The following is a 22,386-nucleotide window of genomic DNA, read 5'->3' on the forward strand; positions in this document are numbered from 1 at the left end:
GGCATTGAGGTCCTTCCCATGCCAAACCTTTCCATGATTCTGTGAGTTACAGTCACAAACTGGTTTGGGTTGAAGGGATCTTGAAGATGTTGTGGTTCCAACGTCCTGCCGTTGGGGGTTTTATCAAACCACATAATAATTATCCTCTATATCTTCAATGTACCTGTACAATGACTTGAGGCAAGATTGTAGTTTTCTGTATTTTACAAGATTGTAGTTTTCTGTATTTTACAGGTGAAAGCCAGGTTCGTGCCCCTTGGAGATGTTTTAAGGGTAGTTTAAAAGAAGCAGGGCCTTAAGGAAAAGGTTAAACTCAACCTCCAGTGAGTGAATTTTGGTTGGGAGTTGTTCCCAGCACTAAACCAAAGGAAACTGGCTGTGCCCAGTGCCCTGCAGCTGCCTCACCTGGGCACTCCCAGGTGGGCAGTACAGATCTAGATCCAGCTGTTCCTTTCTGCCCCAGATGTGTAAGTCAGCATAATTTGAATATTTTTAATATCATGGTTGTGAATACAGAATGGGAATGCATAATAAGCTGTGGAGCCATATCCAGGGAATGGCTTTTACCAAAAAATCTACCTTTAAAAATGTCATCTTACCTTTTAAAGAAAGAAATAACCTTGGAAATAAAAGTCTGTCTAGTTTTCATTTTACATAAATTACGTCTGTTCTGGCTTGGGCTCCTAGAGGCAGTAAATGCCCACAGATTGACTGTGGGTGGTCAGCAGTTCCTCAAATTGGGCCATCCGTTTAAATTTGTCTCTCTTAAATCTATCGGATTCACGTCAGCGTTGGTTCAGGCAGTACAATGGGGATTCAATAACTCAGACAGCTTACGTGGACCTCCTGTATCATCCATTTCCATAACAGTGGAGCCACGGAGGAAGGACAGCTGCAAATGCTCAACTCCCAGAGCTGGTGGTGCTCAGGAATGCAGCCATGGTTGCATGCGAGATGCTCCCGGGTTTTTAATTTGCAGTAGTGCAGAAGAGACATCCAAAAATTGCTGTAAGCTTCTGTGAGCTGTAGAGTATGAGATGAAATATGAATTTCTGGAAGCAACTGGCTTAAATTTCCTGAGATTTTGTACATATCCCAGGATCCATGATTTGTGGGTTTCAGTTACACTTATCAAAAAGGAATATTTTATTTAAAGTCGCATCATTTTACTCTTGCTGCAGGCTGAGTGCTGGAGGAGCCCAAACCAGGACAGAGCAAGGAAATGGAGATGGGCTCTTCTCCAATTTGTACATTATCAGATGAATAATTAACTGTAGACTAATTGCAAATCCTAATTAGTCTCCTATAACTGCACTAAACACAGTATTACTTCAGTGTAAAGTGGTAAGAACTTGACCTTCAGGCTTTAACCCTGCTGTTGGTGTGAGCAGGAAGGAACTTGACTTTCAGAACCCAAATTACGTATGTGATACTGCAAGTCAAAAACCTCCACAGTTTTTCGTTCCTCCTTTTTTGTTATAAAATTAAAAGGATACAGATATGCTGGTGTATATGTCAGGCCTTTTCCCAGTGTGCATTGCTAGCTAGAAGCTTGTCTGTGCTGCTTTCCCTTCAGCTGGTGGGAAAAAAAATAGAAAAAATTATTAGAAATGTTGGTTTTGGCCTGTTTTGCAGACTTGATGGGGAATTTGTGGCATGGTCCATAGAAGGAGTGCAGAAAGTGAGTTGTATTTGGAGAGACTTGATTTCTGTATGACCATGAGTGTGTTGGGGACAGCAGGCGACAGTGGAAGTTGAACATGTATTTTCTGTCCTGGTCTTTCCTGTTAACTACTCAGTAGCACAGGTTGTTTGCTCTGCAGCTCATGGAACACCTTCCAAATAGCTCTCCTAGTCTTGTCTTCTCTGTGAGTAATTTTCTGTGAGAAACAGAGGGAGGAGAGCAAACACTCTTCTCCAAAGCTGGTCCAGAAAATCTTGTTCCCTGGTAGCTCTGGTGCTTCTGCTACAGGGACAAGATACCTACATGTGCTTCCATGGGAGATGCTGAGAAAAAAATGAGCACTGAGAGGAGAAGCAACAGTTAACATTGGAGAAAACTTATATCTATGGTACATGACCTAAAACTAATGACCAGCACGGAATGGTAAAACAGACTTGAATAACGTGAATAACCTGAAAACCCGGATACTGAGGGTACAAACAGGTACAGGTGTTGTGTCAGTAAAACCACTGAGCAGCAGCCAAAAGTCAACAATTCCTGTCTGAATCTGGTTCTCTTGTGTTTAGGTGATACTGAGCAAGAGCTGGGACCCCCTCCATCCGTAGATGAGGCAGCGAACACACTCATGACTCGCCTGGGCTTCCTCCTCGGAGAGAAAGTCACGGAGGTTCAGCCAGGGCCCCAGTACAGCATGGAGGTGCAGGACGAGAACCAGGTATGGCATGGTGGAGTTTGGGAGAGGGTGGTTATTGTCTTCATTCCATGGCAACCAGGTGTGTGGTAACAATGGTGCTGAGGTAAAGGTTGTACGTCCTCATCTCGCCGTGACTCATCCTCACAGAACAGCAGAACAGTTCAGGGATCAGCCATGTGAGACAGCTCCTGTTGTTCTTCTGTTTCTGCAAATGTAGGAGTGGGCAGTGTTTCTAATCAGATTATAGTGACCAAAATAATCTGTACTTGCCTGGCGTCTTCTCTGTGATATTTCAGGAGTACTTCGGTGGTGTTACATAAAGATTTAGAGTCTCTGCAGAAGAAAGAGGGAAATAGTAATAGCCTGATTTCACAGATAGTCATGGTTCTTGCTCATATTTGCCCAACAAGGTAATTTCATGCTTGAAAACAGATAAAGAAGGCAAATCATAAAATCTTTATTGTGATGAAGCTTGTTACACCCCTGGCTGGCTGGAAAGCTTTGGGCTATGATACAGGTTTTGTAGAAGCTGTCTGAGCCTGAGTTTCTCCCTCCTTTTCCTCAGGTATGGACAATTAGCAACTTTTGCTGAGAGTGAAAATAGGAGGCATTTCCCACCCACCACCTTTTTTTGTATTTAAATTGACAGATGGCTAATCCAGTATGTAGCAGAAGAGCTTATCAACCACTTCCAATTCTCTGTTCTCTGTTTTAATTGTCTTTGGGTGACTCTGCATGAGTCACTCAGATATTTAACATAAATGTAATTCAGAGAACCTGAATTCCTTAAAAAGGGAATCAGTGAAAAGTGGCCTGTGCTCAGCACAGAACAGATGTGGAGCTGTTGGAGAAATTCCAGAGGAGGCCACGGAGTTGGTCCAAGTGCTGGAGCCTCTCTGCTCTGGGAGAGCTGGGAATGTTCAGACTGGAGAACAGGAGGCTCCAGGGAGACCTTAGAGCCCCCTCCAGTGCCTAAAGTGGCTCCAGGAGAGCTGGAGAGGGATTTGGACAAGGGCCTGGAGTGACATGAGTGGCTCCAGAGGGCAGGGTTAGATGGGATATTGGGAAGGAATTCCTCTGTGTGGGGGTGGTCAGGCCCTGGCACAGGGTGCCCAGAGCAGCTGTGGCTGCCCCTGGATCCCTGGCAGTGTCCCAGGGCCACGTTGGGTTGTCTGACTGACTGACACAAGACATTTTTGATCTCCTGCATGACCTAGTTTGATTGAGAGCCAAGAAATGTGATTTTGTAAAGTTTTTGCCTTTAACACATATGTTATACTTTTTACACTTCCCATTCAATTTTTTAAAGCAAGTTGTGGATTTAAAATGGACTGTACTATACATTGAGCTAGAAAATGTCCTTTTAACAGGCACCTATTTCAACTGAATACTTCAAAGCCAAGCAGAGCTTTCTACTATAAATGGTTCCTTTTGTTGTTACCTTTTGACAGAAATTAAAATCCAATCTTTTCTCTAAAGCCAAAAATGTCTTTGGAGAATAAATAAAAGAAAAAATCTAAAGAGAAATAGCAGACTTGTCCTCTAAACTAGATTGGTATCTTGGGCTGTGTGCTAATTTTTGCAGGAAAAAGTTTTCCAGGGCCTTTGAATGCTATTCATGTTCAGGAGAAGATAAAGAGAGGCTGGTTCCTCAATTACCAAGTTAATTTTTTCCTTCCTTTATAAGTGTCTCCTGATGTCAGCACTTGCCTTGAATCCTGGAGTTCTCAAGTCTGGAAGTGACCTCTTGAGGTCAGCCCATCCATGCAGCCCTGGGTGCAGAGCTGGCTTCAGGGAGGGACCTTCAGGGTTCTCAGGGCTCATCCAGGCAGGGTTTGAAGGTTTGTAGAGATCAGTGTGTTCTCCTGGCAGCCTGTCTTGGGGCTCACCAACTTCAACTGTGAAAAACATTTTTCTACTACCTAGTAGAATGTAGCTATGATATTTTATGAAAAATCCTCTGCTAGGATTTTTCCCGTCCTGAGGAGCTGAGAGCCTCAGGAAAGAAATGTAAACAATAACTGTGGAATGCACCAGGTTCATCTTCCACTGGTCCATGTCGATTGTTTTCAGTTAGTGACCAATCACAGCCCCCTGTGCCAAGGCTGTGAGCAATCACAAAATTTTGTTATGCATTCTATTCTATTCTATTCTATTCTATTCTATTCTATTCTATTCTATTCTATTCTATTCTATTCTATTCTATTCCATTCCATTCCATTCCATTCCATTCCATTCCATTCCATTCTTGTTCTTTGTAGCCTTCTGATCTTCCTCTCTCTCTGTTCTTTTAGTATAGTTTTAATGCAGTAGTTTGATATAATACATAACATAATAAATCAACCTTCTGAAGAAAATAGAGTCAAGCCTTGTATCCTCGCACATGAAAAAATCACCACAACAGTAGAAAATGTCCTCAGTGGAAGCTGTGGCTGTAGCTCCTTGTCCCTTCCCTTTCCAGTTCTGACAGGAGCATGGTTTTATCTTCCCTGCAGGCCCTGCAGGTAGTGGAAGGGTGCAGCTCTCCTTGGATGCAGTGTACCTGTCCTTTCTGTAGGCTGAATGAACCTTCTCCATCAGCCTCTCCACCTCAGCCCAGCCCTCTCACCCTTTTGGGGCTCTCTTGTGACTCTGCCATCTCCCACTGGCTGTCTCAGCCAACAAATCCTCTCCAAGCTAAAGCTGCTTTGAATTGCAGCAAATTTTTGGGAAAACCTCTCCAGATCTCCATCCCAAACTGAATTTCTTCCACTGCCTTATTCCAGTCATGTTGAAAATCACGCAATGAGACATTTATGGGATTTGCATGAATTAAATTAATTCTTCTGTTAGCCATTGATTAATTAAAACCTGATTGAGACTTTGACCAGTAGTTTGCACTTGAATCTAAAAATTAGAACAATTTTTTGGTTTTAATGTGTTAATTTACATGAGCTCAGCAAAGAAAACATTCTTTGTATCAAAAGCTGCTGCTTGTTATTCCAGCCATGCTTTGCCTTCTCAGGCGAGACAATAATTATTTGCCATCTCACCAGTGCTTAAGCTGAAAGGAAGATAAGGGATGGGAGTATTTGCACTGAAACTGCCCAATCTCTACATTCTACAATGCCTTTTCCCCCAGTTGCCTTATTTTGTATATATCCAAGGATATATTCTCTAATCCAGATTGTAATAATCTGTTTTCTGTGATTTTAATTGTGATTTCATTAATGGGAGATCTCAAATGCTGAGGATTAAATCCTTTTTTCCCTGCTTTTTGGGAAATTCTTTCTAACTGTGTTGTCTGCCAGAGCAGCACAAAGGACACTGAGGTTCTGGCAGAACAGAGTAATTTTTCAAAGTTCAGTGAAAATGTGACAGATGAAACAGCAGCAATAATAATACAGAATGTTCTGTCAATGGAAATTTATATTTAAAACTCATATAGAGGAACATTTTTCTATATCAATACAAAAATAAAACATGTCAATCAATGCCAAGTGATATAGTGTGTTATTTCATAATTTCCAGTTGCAAGGAGCTTGTTCTTCAGGAGCTGCATTGATAACACAGCAAATAAAGGAACTTCTATCACTTCTGGCATTTCATGAAACAATAGTTTTATCAGCTGGAGGGAAGATAAGTGTACCATCCTTGCACTGAATTTTAATTTGCTTTAAAGTGCAGTGATTTCTGTGTTTTAAAGTTAGCGGATGTTATTTTGTACTGAGATAAGTTTCAGTGGGGATTTGTTTAAAATGACAGTTAAAACAAAGATATAGAATAACTCCACCGTAAAGAATTTATAATAGTAATAAAGCTTTACATTCTTGAAGATCCCATATGTAAACTGATCAAATGCTGTAGTTTGAGATTGGCAGGCACTTCTTCATCTAAACCAACCTGCTTCAAGCAGGCCCAGCTGAGACTGGGTTGGGTTATTCCCCACCTGGAATTCTCTGTACAATTCCCAACATAAAAAGGACATGGAACTGAGCAGAGCTGGGCAGAGAAGCTTCATTCCCCTGCCACCATGACTCTTCCACATGCACCCTTGGCCTTCCTTGTCCAAAGCTCCCCAGTTATATTACCTTAAACTTGATGCAGTTCATTGGATTGTCAACGAGTTAAAGAAAATATTGGGAAAAACAGATTAGATGGCTGAGGTGTGCTGATGGAGTCCCGTCAGCTGTGATAAATCACAAGATAGTTCCACTGTGATGGGTGAAAACATCTGTGTGACACAAGCCAAGAAGAGCCCTGTGTTAGGTTGTATTAAGAATAATAATAATAAACCCTGTCAATTAAAAGGAAAAAAATAATGGAATATTCTCATTGAATATGGCACACAAGTAGTTTTTAATTTGGCCACTACAATGAATAAGCTAGAAATAATTTTGTAAAATTAAAAGCAGATTTAGCAAAATCAGTGGTATATTTAAATATCTGAAAAACTTGCAGTATGAGGATATGGAAAGAGAGAGAAAGTGCATGACAGGTAATGAAGCTTTTTCCAGAGGATCTTCTGTATCCAGTAGCCTGCAGTTAAAACAAGGGCTCTGTCATATATCAAATTGAATTCAAGAATGATTTTGGATTTTTAATAAATCCATCTCCCTGCACAGGATCAGGTGGATAAACTCCACCAGGTTCCTATAGGGTCTTACCAAAAATCACTTTTAAAACTTCATCTTCTTTGTGCTGCTTTATTTTCCATATTATTGAGGGTTTGTTTAAACTTCATCTGGTGGGGAAAGCATGCCTGGGCAGGGAAAGGCCATCTGGTATCTAGAGAAAGGATCTCTGTTGTTTTCCTGGAATGGAGGAAACATTAATTGGGCAAAATAAAAACTGCAGCCCCACAAGGATTCTGAGCAGATGGGAATGGCCTAGAGGTCTTTGCAGGATTTCCTGGATATGGTGACTGTAACTGTAAGTAAAGGTGAGATCACACTGTGTGTTTCCCACCCCAGAGCTCTCCACTTTAACAGAGGCACCAAATTTACCTTTCTGCCACAGTTTTTGCTTATTTGTGCTTTTTTCTTTCAAGCTTTCAGTTCGGTGCTAAAAACCAAAACTCCCCATCAAGTATGGAATCACAGAGCTCACCACTTTAACAGAGGCACCAAATTTACCTTTCTGTCATGGTTTTTGCTTATTTGCTTTTTTCTTTCAAGCTTTTCGGTGCTAAAAAACAACCAAAACTCCTAATCAAGTATGGAATCGCAGAGCTCACCACTTTAACAGAGGCACCAAATTTACCTTTCTGCCACAGTTTTTGCTTATTTGTGCTTTTTTCTTTCAAGCTTTTAGTTTGGTGCTAAAAACCAAAACTCCCGATCAAGTATGGAATCACAGAGCTCACCACTTTAACAGAGGCACCAAATTTACCTTTCTGCCACAGTTTTTGCTTATTTGTGCTTTTTTCTTTCAAGCTTTTAGTTTGGTGCTAAAAACCAAAACTCCCGATCAAGTATGGAATCACAGAGCTCACCACTTTAACAGAGGCACCAAATTTACCTTTCTGCCACAGTTTTTGCTTATTTGTGCTTTTTTCTTTCAAGCTTTTAGTTTGGTGCTAAAAACCAAAACTCCCGATCAAGTATGGAATCAGGCTTTTGATAAATTCTGCTGTTTATGTTTCCTGTGGCTCCTATTGCACACGGAGGCAGTCAGGGATCTCTGAGGCGTGAAGGAGAAAACGAGCCCAGTGTCTGCCCCAGGTGGGGGGCGGCCCAGCGGACGTTTCCATTCCAAACTGCAAAGCGCTTTTCAGCCTCACCAGACAAAGCAAACCCTCCAGAGTGTGAGCTGCAGCCAGCCTTTCCCCCCGTGGTGAGTGATGGGCTGTTTTTGCTTTGCAGAGCTCGGCGGTGACGCAGCGCATCAGCCCCTGCTCCACGCTGACCAGCAGCACGGCCTCGCCGCCCGCCAGCAGCCCCTGCTCCACGCTGCCCCCCGTCAGCGCCAGCGTCACGGCCAAGGACTGCACCTACGGGGCTGTCACCAGCCCCACGTCCACGCTGGAGAGCAGAGACAGCGGCATCATCGGTGAGTGCCGGGCCGTGCTCTTCATCCTCCTCTTCCTCCTCGCTGCTGCTGGCGGAGCCCTCAGTGTGCTGGGCTGGTCTAACAAGTAGTCAGAGAATCCCTGGTTTGAGTTGGAAGGGGTCTTAAAGATCATCCAGTTCCACGCCCTGCCATGGCAGGGACTCCTTCCACTGTTCCAGGTGAAGTCCTGTCCAGCCTGGCCTTGGGCGCTGCCAGGGATGCAGGGACAGCCACTCTGGGCACCCTGTGCCAGGGCCTGCCCACCTTCCCAGGGAACAATCCCTTCCCAGTATCCCATCCAGCCCTGCCTTCTGGCAGTGGGAGCCATTCCCCCTCATCCTGCCACTCCAGGCCCTTGTCCCAAGTCCCTGTCCAGCTCTCTTGGAGCCCCCTTAGACACCAGAAGGGGCTCTGAGGTTTCCCTGGAGCCTTCTGTTCTCCAGGCTGAAAATCCCCTGCTCTCCCAGCCTGGCTCCAGAGCAGAGGGATTCCAGGCATGTCATCAACTCAGTGATGCTCTGGACTCACCCCAGCTGTTTCATGGGGACCCCAGAGCTGGATGCAGTGCTCTACTGAGATAACATTATTTATCTGTATTTGCTAATTAGGGAATGGTTTTACATTATTCAGGTTTATACTGCAATGACCAAGGTTATCTGTACACCTCCATCTTCCATTCCTCATAGGTAAAACTATATAGTAGTTGGTGAAAAGTGGGATGTATGAGGTTGATAACTTCACATCAATTAATTTACTTCTGGAAATGGTTTAAATAGTGCAAGAGGAAGCCTTGGGCAGGAGGAGCTGAACTAAATTATCACAAATTTCAGTGAATTTTGGTAGGTGCTGTAGCAGGTTTCTCATTTGAGTGATCTGTTGCAGGTGTAAAGAATCTGAAGAAAATATACACAGATTAATTTTGTTCAGTACCTGTCCAGGCACAGTGGAAAACATTAATGTTTGTATGATATCAAACAGGATGATTGTCACTTGGGTGTCTTTGCTATATATTCTAGGTTGAGTATTTCCCCAGCTGAAGAAGATTTTATTTTGCTAACGATTTATGTAGTGTTTAAGAAAAAAAACCAAGAAAGGCAGGTTGATAATTTGGGAAGGTTAGTTGCACTAGTGGTTAACATTTTGCTTGGCTGATCAGGGAATCTGGGCTTAGTTCAGCTCCTGGATGCCACAGCAACCCTTGCAGCACTTCTGCCTGCGTGATCTTAAAATGCAAATGGGTGAGCTATTCTGAGCTGTGTGCCAAAGTAGGTTAATGAATCCTGGGCAAAGTCACTGCAGGATCCCACCCCCTCACTTCCCTGCTCACCATATCCCACCAGCAGAGCTGCAGCTTCTCCCACATCCAGCCCCAAAGCTGGGCTGGGCTGAGGGTCACAGTGAGCACACGTGGGTGTTTGATCCCAGCTGGGTCCTGCCTCTGCCCAAGCTGTCACTTGGTTCTAAGAGCTGAGCAAAGGTTGAAAGGATAAAAAAAATTACAAGGTCCAGATCTTCAAAATTCAGATATTCTTTATTTGTGAAATAAAAGCAATGGGGAATGGGGGAGAAGGTGAGACAAGAGCAGAGGTAGGAGCAAGTCAGCCCTTTCTCCTGGATGCCACGGAATCCTTTCCATATAAAACAGAATGGCTGGTGAAAATCCTGACCTGACTGTAACCTCTGAATAGCTTCCAGGATTTTTTGGCTCTCACTATGTAAAAGCAGCCAACTGTTAATGTTCAAAAATCTGCTACTGAAAAGAAAACTGGTCAAAGAATCATGTGCTGCTCTGAGGGAACTTTGCACCTCACGGCCCCTCCAGCGTGAGCTTGGAAACTTTGCTGCTGAAATGCAGCAGAATACAGGAAAACCTCCACCAGTCTTAGCAGTCCTTTGAAATAACCAGCAAACTTTCCTTGCCAGTATGCAAAGCTTATCCAAGTGAAGTTCAAGCAGCACTTTATATCATTAGCAGCATTCTCCTAAGGAATGGCTGTTTTCCATGTGGCATCCTCCTGTAGGAGTGTGTTCATACCCCGAGTTGAAATGGGGCCACGCTTTTCCCTGTGATGGTCTGCACTCTGTTCCCTGCTGAAGTGTCAGGGGATCATCCTGTGCAGGGACACAGCTGTGAGGGGAAAGCAGCTTCAAAGGGAGCACTGTCTGGCCCCGCTGCTTCAGTGAAGTGCACGGGTCTGGTACTGTATGGACAAGATGTCTTCACTTAGATTTTGTGGATTTCCTTGATGGAAAATAACATATAAAATAGCCCTATTCCATCCTGGGAATCCCTGGCCTGTAGCTTCTTCCAGTTACTCTTTTTTTTTTGCTATTTTTTTCCTTTTATTCCTAAGCTTTCATCAAGATGCTGCCTTCTACAGATGTATGTGTTTCTGGGTTAAAAATAGGTTTGTTAATAAATTTGTCCAAGTGCCTGCTAAGCAAAATAGATGCTGCTAAGCAGAATAGATGCTGCTGACAATGAAACAAGATGGATTTGCTTCCAACTTCATCTGCTTTGAGAAGGGAACAAAGCTCAAAAGACACATCAAGATAAATTTAACTCAGGTTAAATATTTTTATGATCTTAGAGTTAAAGCATTTGAATTCTGACATTCTCATCAGTATTATGAAATGCTCTGTTAATAATGAATAACATTTCTGAGAATTACAGATCTTTTTTTGACTCTCAGTGGCTTCTAGTTGGGCTCATTCCCCAAAGAGAGTTGATGTTTTGGTAAAGATCATTAAGGCTGCTACCTCTATTAGAGTTGGGACCTTTCTAACAGATTTCTTTCATGGTTACAGTAGTGGAGTGTGCTTAAAACAGTAATTACCTTGTTTCTGCAAGTAATAATCTGCAGTTTCTAAACAGAAGCTGTGCTAGCTGTTCTGTCTCACAGTGCTTGCAGGGAGCTGGGCCCAGGAGGTGGAAGGGTCTGGCTCTCCTGCAGAACTGTTTTACCCAGACCTTGCATTTCCAGCCTGGGTAGCAGCCAGGATAGAGCCCTGCAAGGCAATCATCCCATTTGTCATCCCATTCTTTATCCCATTCCTCATCCTGCTTGTCAGCTGGTGCAGCAGGGAATTCAGATTTAGCACAGAGCGGATTTAGGGTCAGGTGATGCTACTGTCGAGGTATTTTTCATTACATTTTAGGACATTTTGCATGCTCACCATGATTTATAACACCCCCAGGCCTGACACAGAAATGGCTTTACCTGTTTAATGTCTATCTATTTGTGGGATTGTTTATGTGAATTAAGCCAACAATTTTAATTGTCTTTTTCTCCTGTTTGAGACCACTGTTGATAGAGAAGTTAAACATCCAGCAAGTGCTGTGGATTTTGGCCTCAAGCCTTGAGCAGGACAGACCTCAGGGCTTTTGGGGTTGTTTTTATTTTTTGTATGGAGATGCCATAAACTCACTGCCTGGTGGTGTCCAGCAGAGAATAATGTTCTAAAGGGGCACCGAGGTTTTTGGGGCACAGACAGCGTGTGACTGCACGAGGCTGCTGCTGGCCCTTGGGAACAGTTTGGACTTACACTTCCTGCCTGCCAGATTTTTCTGTTTGGCAGCTGGAGTGGTCTGGGGTGATGTGGCTATATTTAGGTGTATCCTTCTGTGGCTGAGTTTATGGAGGCTTATGTAGATTAGGGTAAAAAATTTATTTCACTCCTTGCCAACTTGTACGTGTTAGCTGGGACATCTCTAATGAAATGAGGCAAGAGGTGCTGAAGTGAAATGAGGTTAATTCAGGCTGGGTTTGGAGCTCGTTGCAGTGCAGCATATGAAAGCTCATTGCTTTGCCGCAGTTATTTCTTTAAATCAACAAAATCCCTGTTTCTTACTTGAGGCACTATAAATCTTTACATATAATTAATGATACAGATGTTGGTCACTGTCACGTGGGACCTACAAAAACTGCTTCTCCCACAGTTACAGCTGGAAGATGAATGTAAAGGTTGATGTTTTCCAGGCATGGTCTTTGCCTCAAACAGAATTGGATGGGATGGTAAAAATTCCCTTGTGTGTTTGACTAGAAACACATTCAGTTGAAAAGCACCCAGGGCATAGGCCAGCTTGCAGCTAAATGAGAAATAATATTTGTGGCCTGTAAATATACAAAACTGTCTTGAGAAGTGTAGTGCAGTTTGTAGTGCTGAGGTGCTGTCTGGGGGGGCTGCTGCTGCTTCAGTACAGCTCTGTTATTTCCCCAAAGAAATTAAAATATTTCACCCATGTTATTAGCAAAAAGTTCTAATCAGAACTTCTGTTTCCAAGGGAAACGAGCCACAATGGAAAAGGAAAGTTTGACAGAGGAAACACAGGAGTAAATCTGGAGTGCTCAAAGCAGGGTGGGATTGTGAAGTGACTCCAGCACTTCTGGAGAGTATTCCCTCCTGGCACCACAGTCCATGTGCCTGCAGAGCTGCTTGGAGCTGGTGCTGGTGCTGTGGGTGGGATCATGGGGACAGAGACTCAGCAAATCCCAGGAAAAAGCTGCAGACAGGATTGTGGACGGGCACCACACTGCCTGCACACCCATCCGAGGGGCTTTCCATGGGATATCATTCATTATGTGCTTTCCAGCAGTCAGATGCTCTGGATGCCTCAAATTCTGTCTGTGCTCACATTAAACAGCGTGAGACTGGAGACACAGCTATGTATCCATAAATACACAGATCTATATGCACACACGTCTATATTTATGTCCCTGTGGTATTACTTGGGTGCTATAGAGAACCTCAGCTGTTTGTGTCAGGTTTCTCTTGTTCTGTGTGTGATTCACACGCTGTCCCATCCTTCTCCATCCTTGCAGTTTTGTTTGCTCCCAGCTCGCCAGCACGCACTGGTTGGCATGATCTGATGGAGTGGGGCCCAGGCATGGCAAGATTCTGTTTTTTTTTCACCAGGGTTGCTCTTTTTTGTCTGGATTTAGTAATTGATGAGCCTCAAGTGTCCTTCTGTAGCCTCCAGTGCCCCAGTGGGTTCCTGCTGTGGCCCCCCCAGCGTGTCCCACCTGTCCCCTGGAGACTGGGGTTGAAGGATCTGCCTCTCTGCAGATGGCTTAAGGCAAAAATTCCTGCTCTTTGATGGATTTGAGTTCATCAGTTCATCATTTGATCTCTTCCCAGTTTAGAGCACGCTGTCAGTTCAAAGGTTGCAATTTTTTTTGAGCTTTTGATTAATGAGGTGTGCATGTGTTTAAAAATCATAGAATTATAGAGTGGTTTGTGTTGGAAGGGACCTTTAAGGACCAGCTAATTTCAGTCCCCTTGCAGTGTCCCCAGGTGCCACATCCACGTTTTTGGAATGTTTCCAGGGATGGTTATTCCATCACTGACCTGGACAGCCTGTTCCAGGACTTTACCATCTTTTCAATGAAGAAATTTTCCCTAATGTCCAACCTTCACCTTCCTTGGTGCAACTTGAGGCTTTTTCCTCTCATCCTGTCAGAATGGAATGGAGAAGAAGGGGATGGGATGGGATGGGATGGGATGGGATGGGATGGGATGGGATGGGATGGGATGGGATGGGATGGGATGGAATGGAATGGAATGGAATGGAATAGAATAGAATAGAATAGAATAGAATAGAATAGAATAGAATAGAATAGAATAGAATAGAATATTTCATTTCACTGTGAAGGGACCTACAGTGATCACCTGATCCAACTCCCTGACCATTTCAGGGCTGCCCAAATCTTTGCATTTCCATTGTATTTATCTGCCAATCTGGTGTTTCACAACTTTTCTCCCCTGAGTATCACTCAACATCTTAGTTGCAGGTAACGTAAATGTTTTGGAATTATCTTTCTGAAATGTGCTTTCTCCAGTTGTCACTGTGAAGGTGCAGTGTCTGAGCAGCTCTGGGGGTCACACTGTGGGAGATGTGCTCAGCACGTCAGTTCATGTTGCTGACTCACAGCTAACCTGATGCTTTTGCTTTTTAATGGAAGTTAAAATTATTTTGGTTTAAAATAGCTCCTAGAAGAGATTAAATCCATAGAGCCATCACTTCAGCATGTGCAGCAGCACTTAGATCATCCAGGGCTGTTCAGCAGGTAAATTAATCCACAGGGAACAGTCCTAAATATCTGATTCAATGATGAGTTTGCACATAAAACAGCTTTAGTGTAAACTAGAGAAAATTATGTTTAGAATGAACACAAATTGTTGATTAGAAAAAGGGGCAGCAGGACTTAATAGCTCTTTTTTCTTTTTTGTTGTTTCACTTAAAGAAAACTTATTTTGACACATGGTTATTTTGTTTTTCCTCAGTTTGATGTGTTGGAAGATGACTGATGTCAGCTGCTGATTTGTTTCTACAAAGACTAATTAGACACATACTGATATAGGCTTTTAAAATTAACGGATCCTAATGGATCAATGGGGATTTTTTTCTGTGAATAGAAAACATGGCATGCCTTGCCCTGCAAACCCAGTCTTTGAAATGGAGTTTTTTTATAGAGAATCATTTCACAGATATTTCTCAGCCAATTTGAGGGAGCAAGAGAAATGTGTGAATAACTGTTTTCTGGTTTTATCTGATTTTCTTATCCTAAATCATAAATATGTTTACCTGACAGCAAGCCTGTGTATAAATGCCAACAAACAAATACCATTTCCTAGCAGTTTCATGTGTTGGTTTCAAATTCCAAAACACGTTGCAAGCAACTAAAATTTGGAACATTTGATGGGATGCAAAGGTACTGAGCCCACTCCTTAGAAAGAAACCAAATACTGATCAAGCCATGGAAATAGGGGTAAAGATTGAAGCTGTTGTGGGGTTGGTTAGGATGGATAAGGAAAGGGTTTCCCAGAGAAGCTGTGACTTCCACTATCCCAGGTTGCTTCCACTATCCCAGGTTGCCTCTGCCCAGTTCCTGGAAGTGTCCAAGGCCAGGTTGGGCAGAGCTTGGACCACCCTGGGATGGTGGAAGGGGGTGGCAGGGGGTCTGTAAGGTCCCTTCCTTACAGAATTCTGTGATTCTCCAGCACACTCAGATAAGCTGGTGTGAGTGTTGGGACCTTGTCCCAATTTGTGACTAAGATTATGACCTTGAATGAATACATTGGGCAATAAAGATGAGAGAAAAGTCAATAGGCCAAAGGGATTTACAGCCAGGGGGTAACTACACTGTAATCCAGAAGAGAAAACACAAATGGGGAGAACATGGGGGTGTTCTGGATCAATTGAGTGTTGTCACTTCCCAAAAAGTCAATATAGCAACCATCCTCATCTGTAAAATGAAATAATATAGGGGAAGCTGAGTGGATCACAGTTAAAGCTTCATAAAAACTTACTGTCAGTCAAATGAGATAAGGGGTTCAGTTTCTGAACCAAACCAATCCATGGGGGCTGATTGTTCAGGCAGGTCAGTGGAGGCTTCTCAGTGTCAGACCCTGTAAGACCTGGCAAACTTCTGCAAACATTCCCTGGAAAAGGAAAGGTAGAAACTATGATGCCAATTAAAAGACATGAGGAGCCATGGTAATATTTCCTCCTAAATAATTTCTGTTCTTTCTGGAATGGTGTATTTGAATACAACGCAGCACAGAATTTTTAATACTCTTTGTAATTACAAATGGCTTTTAACAGTATGAGCCAAAACATTAGAGCTTAAATGTTCTTTTAGAAGTCGTAAGCAGAAACAGTATCATTAAACTAAAATCCATAATCTCTGATTTATGCGGATATGGAAAATATGATGAAGATCATTTTTGGCTCTTGCATGGCTCAGCTCAGCATTGAGCAGCGTGTGTTCAAGCCATTCTTTCTTTGTTACTAATTCTGTTTATAATTTCTTCCTTCAAGCTACATTGACAAGTTACTCTGAAAATGTGGAACGTACTAAATATGGAGGGGAAAGCAGTAAGGAACTTGGATCTGGGGGAAACCTGAAACAGTGGCAATCCCAGAAATCCAGCATGGACTCGTGCCTGTACCGCGTGGATGAGAACATGTCAGCCTCCACCTACAGCCTCAACAAAATCCCCGAGAGGAACCTGGAGACAGTCCTGTCCCAGTCAGTGCAGTCAATTCCTCTGTACCTTATGCCACGGCCAAATTCAGTAGCAGGTAAGAAATTCATGTTTGTGCCTTTAGGTCAGAGCCAGACACAGCACACAGATGCCACAGCCCTTCTTGTGTTTCCTTATCCGAGAAGAAATCTCCTTCCTGGAGTCATCATACTTAAGAATGGCAAAAATGGGTTTTTGTTTGACTTATTGATTCTAAATGAAAAATTCCTCTGTGGAAAACTGTTTCTGATGGTGTTCAATGGTTATTTCAGCAGTTTATGATCACTTTCTTATAAAATTGTACAAGATTACAGGAGAATATGTTTGAAAAGAAAAAGCCAGATTCTTTACTGTCATTACAATGCAAATGTCTTGGGTTTAAGGTGCCATGACATCATAGCCATTCCTACTGTTTCAAAGGATTCATTGCAAGTAAAATAACCTCTCTCATGTTTTCTGAAGAGCTTAACAGCTCTGGAGTTAAGAGAATCGTGGTAATTTCTGTCTACAGAAGAGCTGCTCTGGGTCCTGTTGCTCCTGGTGGACTGTGCCCCAAACATCTCACACCTCACTGCACCTGGCATTTGCTAGTGACTGACATTTTTTGTCTTGGCATTAAATCAACATTAATTTCATCTACATTCATGTTTGTTCTTTGAAACATTTCTAAATGATGCTGTGCCATACCTTATTGATGCCTTTTACCAGCCTGCTGAGCGTTCCCCTGGAGCTGGTAACAGCAGGGCAGAAAAAAGAGATGGGATTAGAAATATTAAAGCTTTGCTGCAAAGCTGCTTGTCTGGAATTACTCCCTGTTCCTTTATTGCCCCATATTTTTTTCTTGCTGGGTAACTTCTCTGGAATAAAACGTGTCTGTGTAGACATGTGGAGAAATCCACACTTTGAATTCTGAGTCCTGATGGATGCTGCTCCAGAAAACCCAGAGACACTTGTGAGAGATACCCCAAAGAGCCTGGGATATGGTCTGTTAAATCAGCATCCCTTGGTGAACCAGGCTGCATTGCATAACTGGATTAGTTTTCCTTTTTAATCCCGCTTTGGCCGGTCACAGACCTAAAAGCAGTGCAGAAATTAGATTTATAGATGGTGAAGTACAAGCCCAGAGCATGGAGGTGCAGCACAGACTGAAAATCTGAAATTCCAGGCTGAAGAGAAGGGATAGAAAAAACTCAGAAACTCTGCTTCCATAGCCTGCTTGCTTTAGATGAATTCCTTATAAAGGACACTGTGTAAACATCTTCCACAGCAAACAGAGTAGGCTGGACACCATAAATTTAAATACATGTGTGTTCCTTTCATTGTCTTTGGAAGTTGTTGACTCGCTTGGTGCACTTCGAGGCAAATACTATTTCAAGAGGAAACTATCTATCCAGTAAAGTTCAGGAGCAGCTTTTCCTTCTAGATGTTTATTTTTTGGTAGAGATTTTGCTGCTTTGAAGTTCTATGTCAGCTAACACAGTTCATGTCTCAGGTTAAATCATGGAAGTAAGTATGATGAGAATTCAAGATTTGCTTTAACATTTTATCATCAAATGATCACATATGAGCTTCTCTATGCTTATGGCACCAGAAAATTTAGGTAGTGAATTTATATGGGTGATGTTCACCAAAGAGTTTAACCTCATTATCTTTGTGCCTGAATAATGAGAAAGGGAAACCAAGTGTAGTTGCAGGGTTGATTTAAGTCTGTCTGCAAATGTGATTTGCTCAAAGAGTTAATGCTGAGCTGCCAATTCCATGTCCTTGCTCCAGTGACACACGTTGGGTAACCACTTGATAAACCAGATTAGTTGACTAATCCAACTGAAAATTAACCCACCAGAAAATAGGTATATTAATTTTGAGCCTCAAGGTCATCAATGTGGAGACAGTATAGCTGGGAATGGCAAAAAGTTGCCCTTCTTTTAGTGGTATTCCATGATATTCCACATTTTAAGGTAATCATGAATTCAGAGCTTTGCTGAAACAGGTTCTTCTCTTTTTTCTTTTTTTTTAAATACAGTTGAGTTTGTGTACAGTCTGTTCTTGGGAAGCAAAGCATAGCAGCACTTATACCTGCTGGCTTTTTTTTTTCTCCTTTTTTTTCTTTTTTAGGGTTTTTTTGGGTTTTTTGGGGTTTTGTTTTTGTTTTTGTTTTTTTAAGGTTCTTTCCAAACATCTTCCAAAACAGCACAAAAACACCCAGTTTTATAGCAGCTTACAAAGTACAGTCACTAAATGTATTGTGCCCCTGCTGCCACTGGGCAGTTTACAACTGGGAGCAATTCTTACAACACATTCTTCCCTGTGAGGGTGGGCAGGCCCTGGCACAGGGTGCCCAGAGGATCCCTGGATCCCTGGAAATGTCCAGAGCTGGGTTGCAGAGGGCTTGGAGCACCCTGGGATAGTTGGAGGTATCTTCTTTCATTTGGGAACACCAACAGGAGACCAGACCAGAGCAAATACCAATGAAGCATGAGAAAAAAATCACCAAAATGGTTCTTGGTTCACGTCAGCTCCGTTGTCTCACGGTACTTACATCTCCATATATTTTCATTAAAATTTCATTAAAAACAATAAAAATACAGTCACCGGAGCATGAGATCCAAAAGGCAGGCATGATGTACCTCTTTGCTTTGTCGTGGCAGCCACCAGCTCAGCCCACCTGGAAGACCTGGCTTACCTGGACGAGCAGAGACACACGCCCCTGCGCACGTCGCTGCGGATGCCGCGGCAGAGCGTGGCCAGCGCCCGGGCGCAGCAGGACCTGAGAGGTAGGAGCACCTGGGGGCTTCAATCCTGGGGGTGGCAACTTCATCCGTGTCTCTTGTCTCAGCAACCCCTTGTGTGAGGACACTTGGCTTGGTTTTCATCAGAAGGCTGATTTGTTATGTTATATATTATATTAAAATACTACAGTAAAACCATACTAAAAGAACAGAGAGAAGAAGATCAGAAGGCTACCAAGACAAGAATAGAATAGAATGCATAACAAAATCCTGTGACTGCTCACAGCCTTGGCACAGGGGGCTGTGATTGGTCACTAATTGAAAACAATCCACATGGACCAATGGAAGATGCACCTGTGGCATTCCACAGCAGCACAAAGTTATTGTTGACATTTCTTTCCTGAGGCTCTCAGCTCCTCTGGACAGGAAAAATCCTAGCAGAGGATTTCTCACTAAAATATCATGGCTACACATGTCCATGTGAAAACCAAAATGTCAGAATGGTTTGGGTTGAAAAGGATCTTAAAGCTCATCCAGTGCCACCCCTGCCATGGCAGGGACGCCTTCCGCTGGCCCAGGCTGCTCCCAGCCCTGCCCAACCTGGCTTGGGCACTGCCAGGGGTCCAGGGGCAGCCACAGCTGCTCTGTCTCAGAGCCTCACCACCCTCACAGGGAGCAATTCCTTCCTAATATCTCTTCCAGCCCTGCCCTCTGTCCTGTCCCTTGTCCAAAGTCCCTCTCCTGCTCTCTTGGAGCATCTTTAGGCACTGAAAGATCATCCCAGAGCCTTCTCTTGTCTCTTCTCCAGGATGAATACCCCCAGCTCTCAGCTGGGCTCCTCAGGCTTAATAATTTTATAAGTTATTAAAAATGAGAAATTTTATGGACTGCTCCTGTTTTGTCTTATTTTTTCAGTCAAGGCCAGGGATTGCAGTTCCCCCTTGCATTCTGCACTGTGCCAGTGGGGAAGGAGCCCAGTGCAGTGCTGGGACCACCAGCTCAGCCACTGCTTGTAGGGCTGCTCACAATGCCTGTATTCAGGCAGCTCTTTGAGTTCTAAAAAGCCTTTTGAAGGGGAAATTTTTGTGGTTCTTTGTGGCAAATTCCACAAACAAGACGTTAGCAATGAGAAGAGGAGCCAGGGCTGACATTTTAGTATTTTGCTTATTATTCCCAGGCAGCTCTAGCTCAGTTTGCACCATCTCCTTGGGATTGTAGCCCACCCTTCAATTTACATCCCTCTTTTAATCTGAGCTCAGTCTTCCACCACGTGCTTGAGCTGTTACTGTGGCAGTCCTGAGTCTGCAGCAGATCACCAGACTAATGCTTCAGCCCCATCATTTTTTGTTGCACAGATGAGTAAGTGGCTGAGAAAGCTCATTTGGGATATTTTCAGGTTGTTTCTGTGCCATGGGACTGGTTTATTCTCCCCTGTGCAGAGATGAGGGGTTTCTTTTGGCCATACCTGAAACTTTCCTGTTCTCTCGGGGGTTTTTGGAGCCCACCATCTTAGGGTGTGGAACTGGAAAGCACAGGATGGGTTTTCACCCAACATGCCCGACCTGGTACAGCCTGGCAGGACCTTCTACCAAACACATGAGCCCCCCAAAGAATGGGTTTGTGAGTTTAGGATTTCTGCAATGAAATCCTCCTGGCTGCTGAAGCAGTTCTAGAAGTGCATTAGCAGGCAGTAAGTGGAGAAAGCAAAGTTTGACAGACCAAATTTCCATATGTTCAGAGGCAGGAGCTTGCCAAGGCTGTGTAATTTGCAGTGATTGCATCCAAAACATTCAACTTTATTGTAGGAACAGAATCAAATTGTTTTCCAGACACACTTTTGAAACCCTTGTAGTACTACATATTTTCCTTCTGTGTTTTGGCTTTTTTTCCCCCTTTTTGTGACAGTTGCATGAGAATAGCAGCAGTGTTTCAATTTCTTTAAGTTTGTTTCTTATCTTACCTGAGATGCTGTGCTGTTGTTAAAAAGAGAGGGAGAAGAAGATGTGAAAAAGCAAACCATCACTATTTGGAAATGTTTTCATGTCATTGCATATGCAAGGGGGGGCTCTTCCCTGAAATGCTGCATTTTGCAGCTATTGCTGTGAAATTGCATCAATCTGGACTGATACAAACTGCAACTCTTTGTTCCAGCTGGAAATCCTAAACTTGTGTTTAATTTTAATATCCCTAATCTTGGCACTGGGCTGAAATTGTGAAGACATTCATGGCCCAGTGCTGGGGGACACATTACAGCCCACTGTCTGTTCCCAGTGTTCCAAAATCCCAGTGAGAGAGACTAAATGGGAGATTGTCTCTGCTATTTTTTGTTAAATCAATTATTTTAAGCAGGGGAGCAATAGAGGAATCCAACACTAAGAGTGTGATAAGGATTCATCCCAGTGACAGCTTTTTGATAGGATGGGGAAGGCAATTTTTGCTTTCCCCATTTTCATCCCTGGGGATCTGAGGCTTTTCAGGTTGCTGTAACCCAAGGCACAAGCTGATGGCTGTGATGTACCATGGGTTTTCTTCTCCAGAAAGCAAATGTCAGCAAAAGTGTTGCAGGATGGGAAGAACCAAGACTTTTGGGTGATGTTTGGGATGGAGGAAGGGATAGTTCCAACTCCCCCAATATATTGTGGATCTGTATATGTAATATGACAGTGGTATGCTTTCCTTAAGTTGTTTTTATGATTTTCAAGGGATTTTCCTCACAGTATGTGTTTAATACTGTTGCCTTGTGGGTAAGAGAGTTTCATGTGCTTCTTAGAAACTAAAAAATAGCTTAGCCTTTTTAGACACAGAGCCTGTGGAAAAAAAGGAACTGGTTTCATCCCATGTTTAAGATGACCCTTGAAAGAATCACAATCATAAAGGTTGAAATGTATCCAGTAAGTTCATCAAATCCAACCATTAAGCACTGCATAAGGTCACCACTGAGCCATGTCCACAAGTGCCACATCCTTTTAAATCCCTCCAGGGATGGGGATTCCACCACTGCCCTGGGCAGCCTGTGCCAGGGCTGAACAGCCCTTTAAGTGAAGAAATTTTCCCTCCTATCCAAAAGTTGCAGACTAAAGCAAGTAAAGGAAATGAAGTCAGACATTTGCTTAGTTTAATATAATACACCCAGATCTGGGTCTCTTGAATTGAAGTTTTCAGCAGCAGGGAAGAGCCCACTTGCATATGGTGGGCAGTGTTCAGTTCAGTATTTTAATTTG

At 43.1% G+C, this 22,386-nt stretch overlaps 1 protein-coding gene across 14 annotated transcripts in view; it reads left to right on the plus strand.

The window, feature by feature from the left end:
• TANC2 (tetratricopeptide repeat, ankyrin repeat and coiled-coil containing 2) overlaps window positions 1–22,386 on the plus strand; it is a 154,024-nt gene that overhangs the window by 78,692 nt on the left and 52,946 nt on the right. For all 14 annotated transcript variants that reach the window (XM_039700623.1, XM_039700622.1, XM_039700624.1 and 11 more), the window contains 4 exons: window positions 2,251–2,399; window positions 8,222–8,408; window positions 16,231–16,494; window positions 19,085–19,210. In XM_039700623.1, the coding sequence (XP_039556557.1) occupies window positions 2,251–2,399; window positions 8,222–8,408; window positions 16,231–16,494; window positions 19,085–19,210 (726 nt within the window). The remainder of the gene's footprint in view (window positions 1–2,250; window positions 2,400–8,221; window positions 8,409–16,230; window positions 16,495–19,084; window positions 19,211–22,386) is intronic.

The sequence above is a fragment of the Passer montanus genome, unplaced genomic scaffold, assembly GCF_014805655.1.
Source record: "Passer montanus isolate IOZ18808 unplaced genomic scaffold, ASM1480565v1 scaffold142, whole genome shotgun sequence".
NCBI lineage: Eukaryota > Metazoa > Chordata > Aves > Passeriformes > Passeridae > Passer > Passer montanus.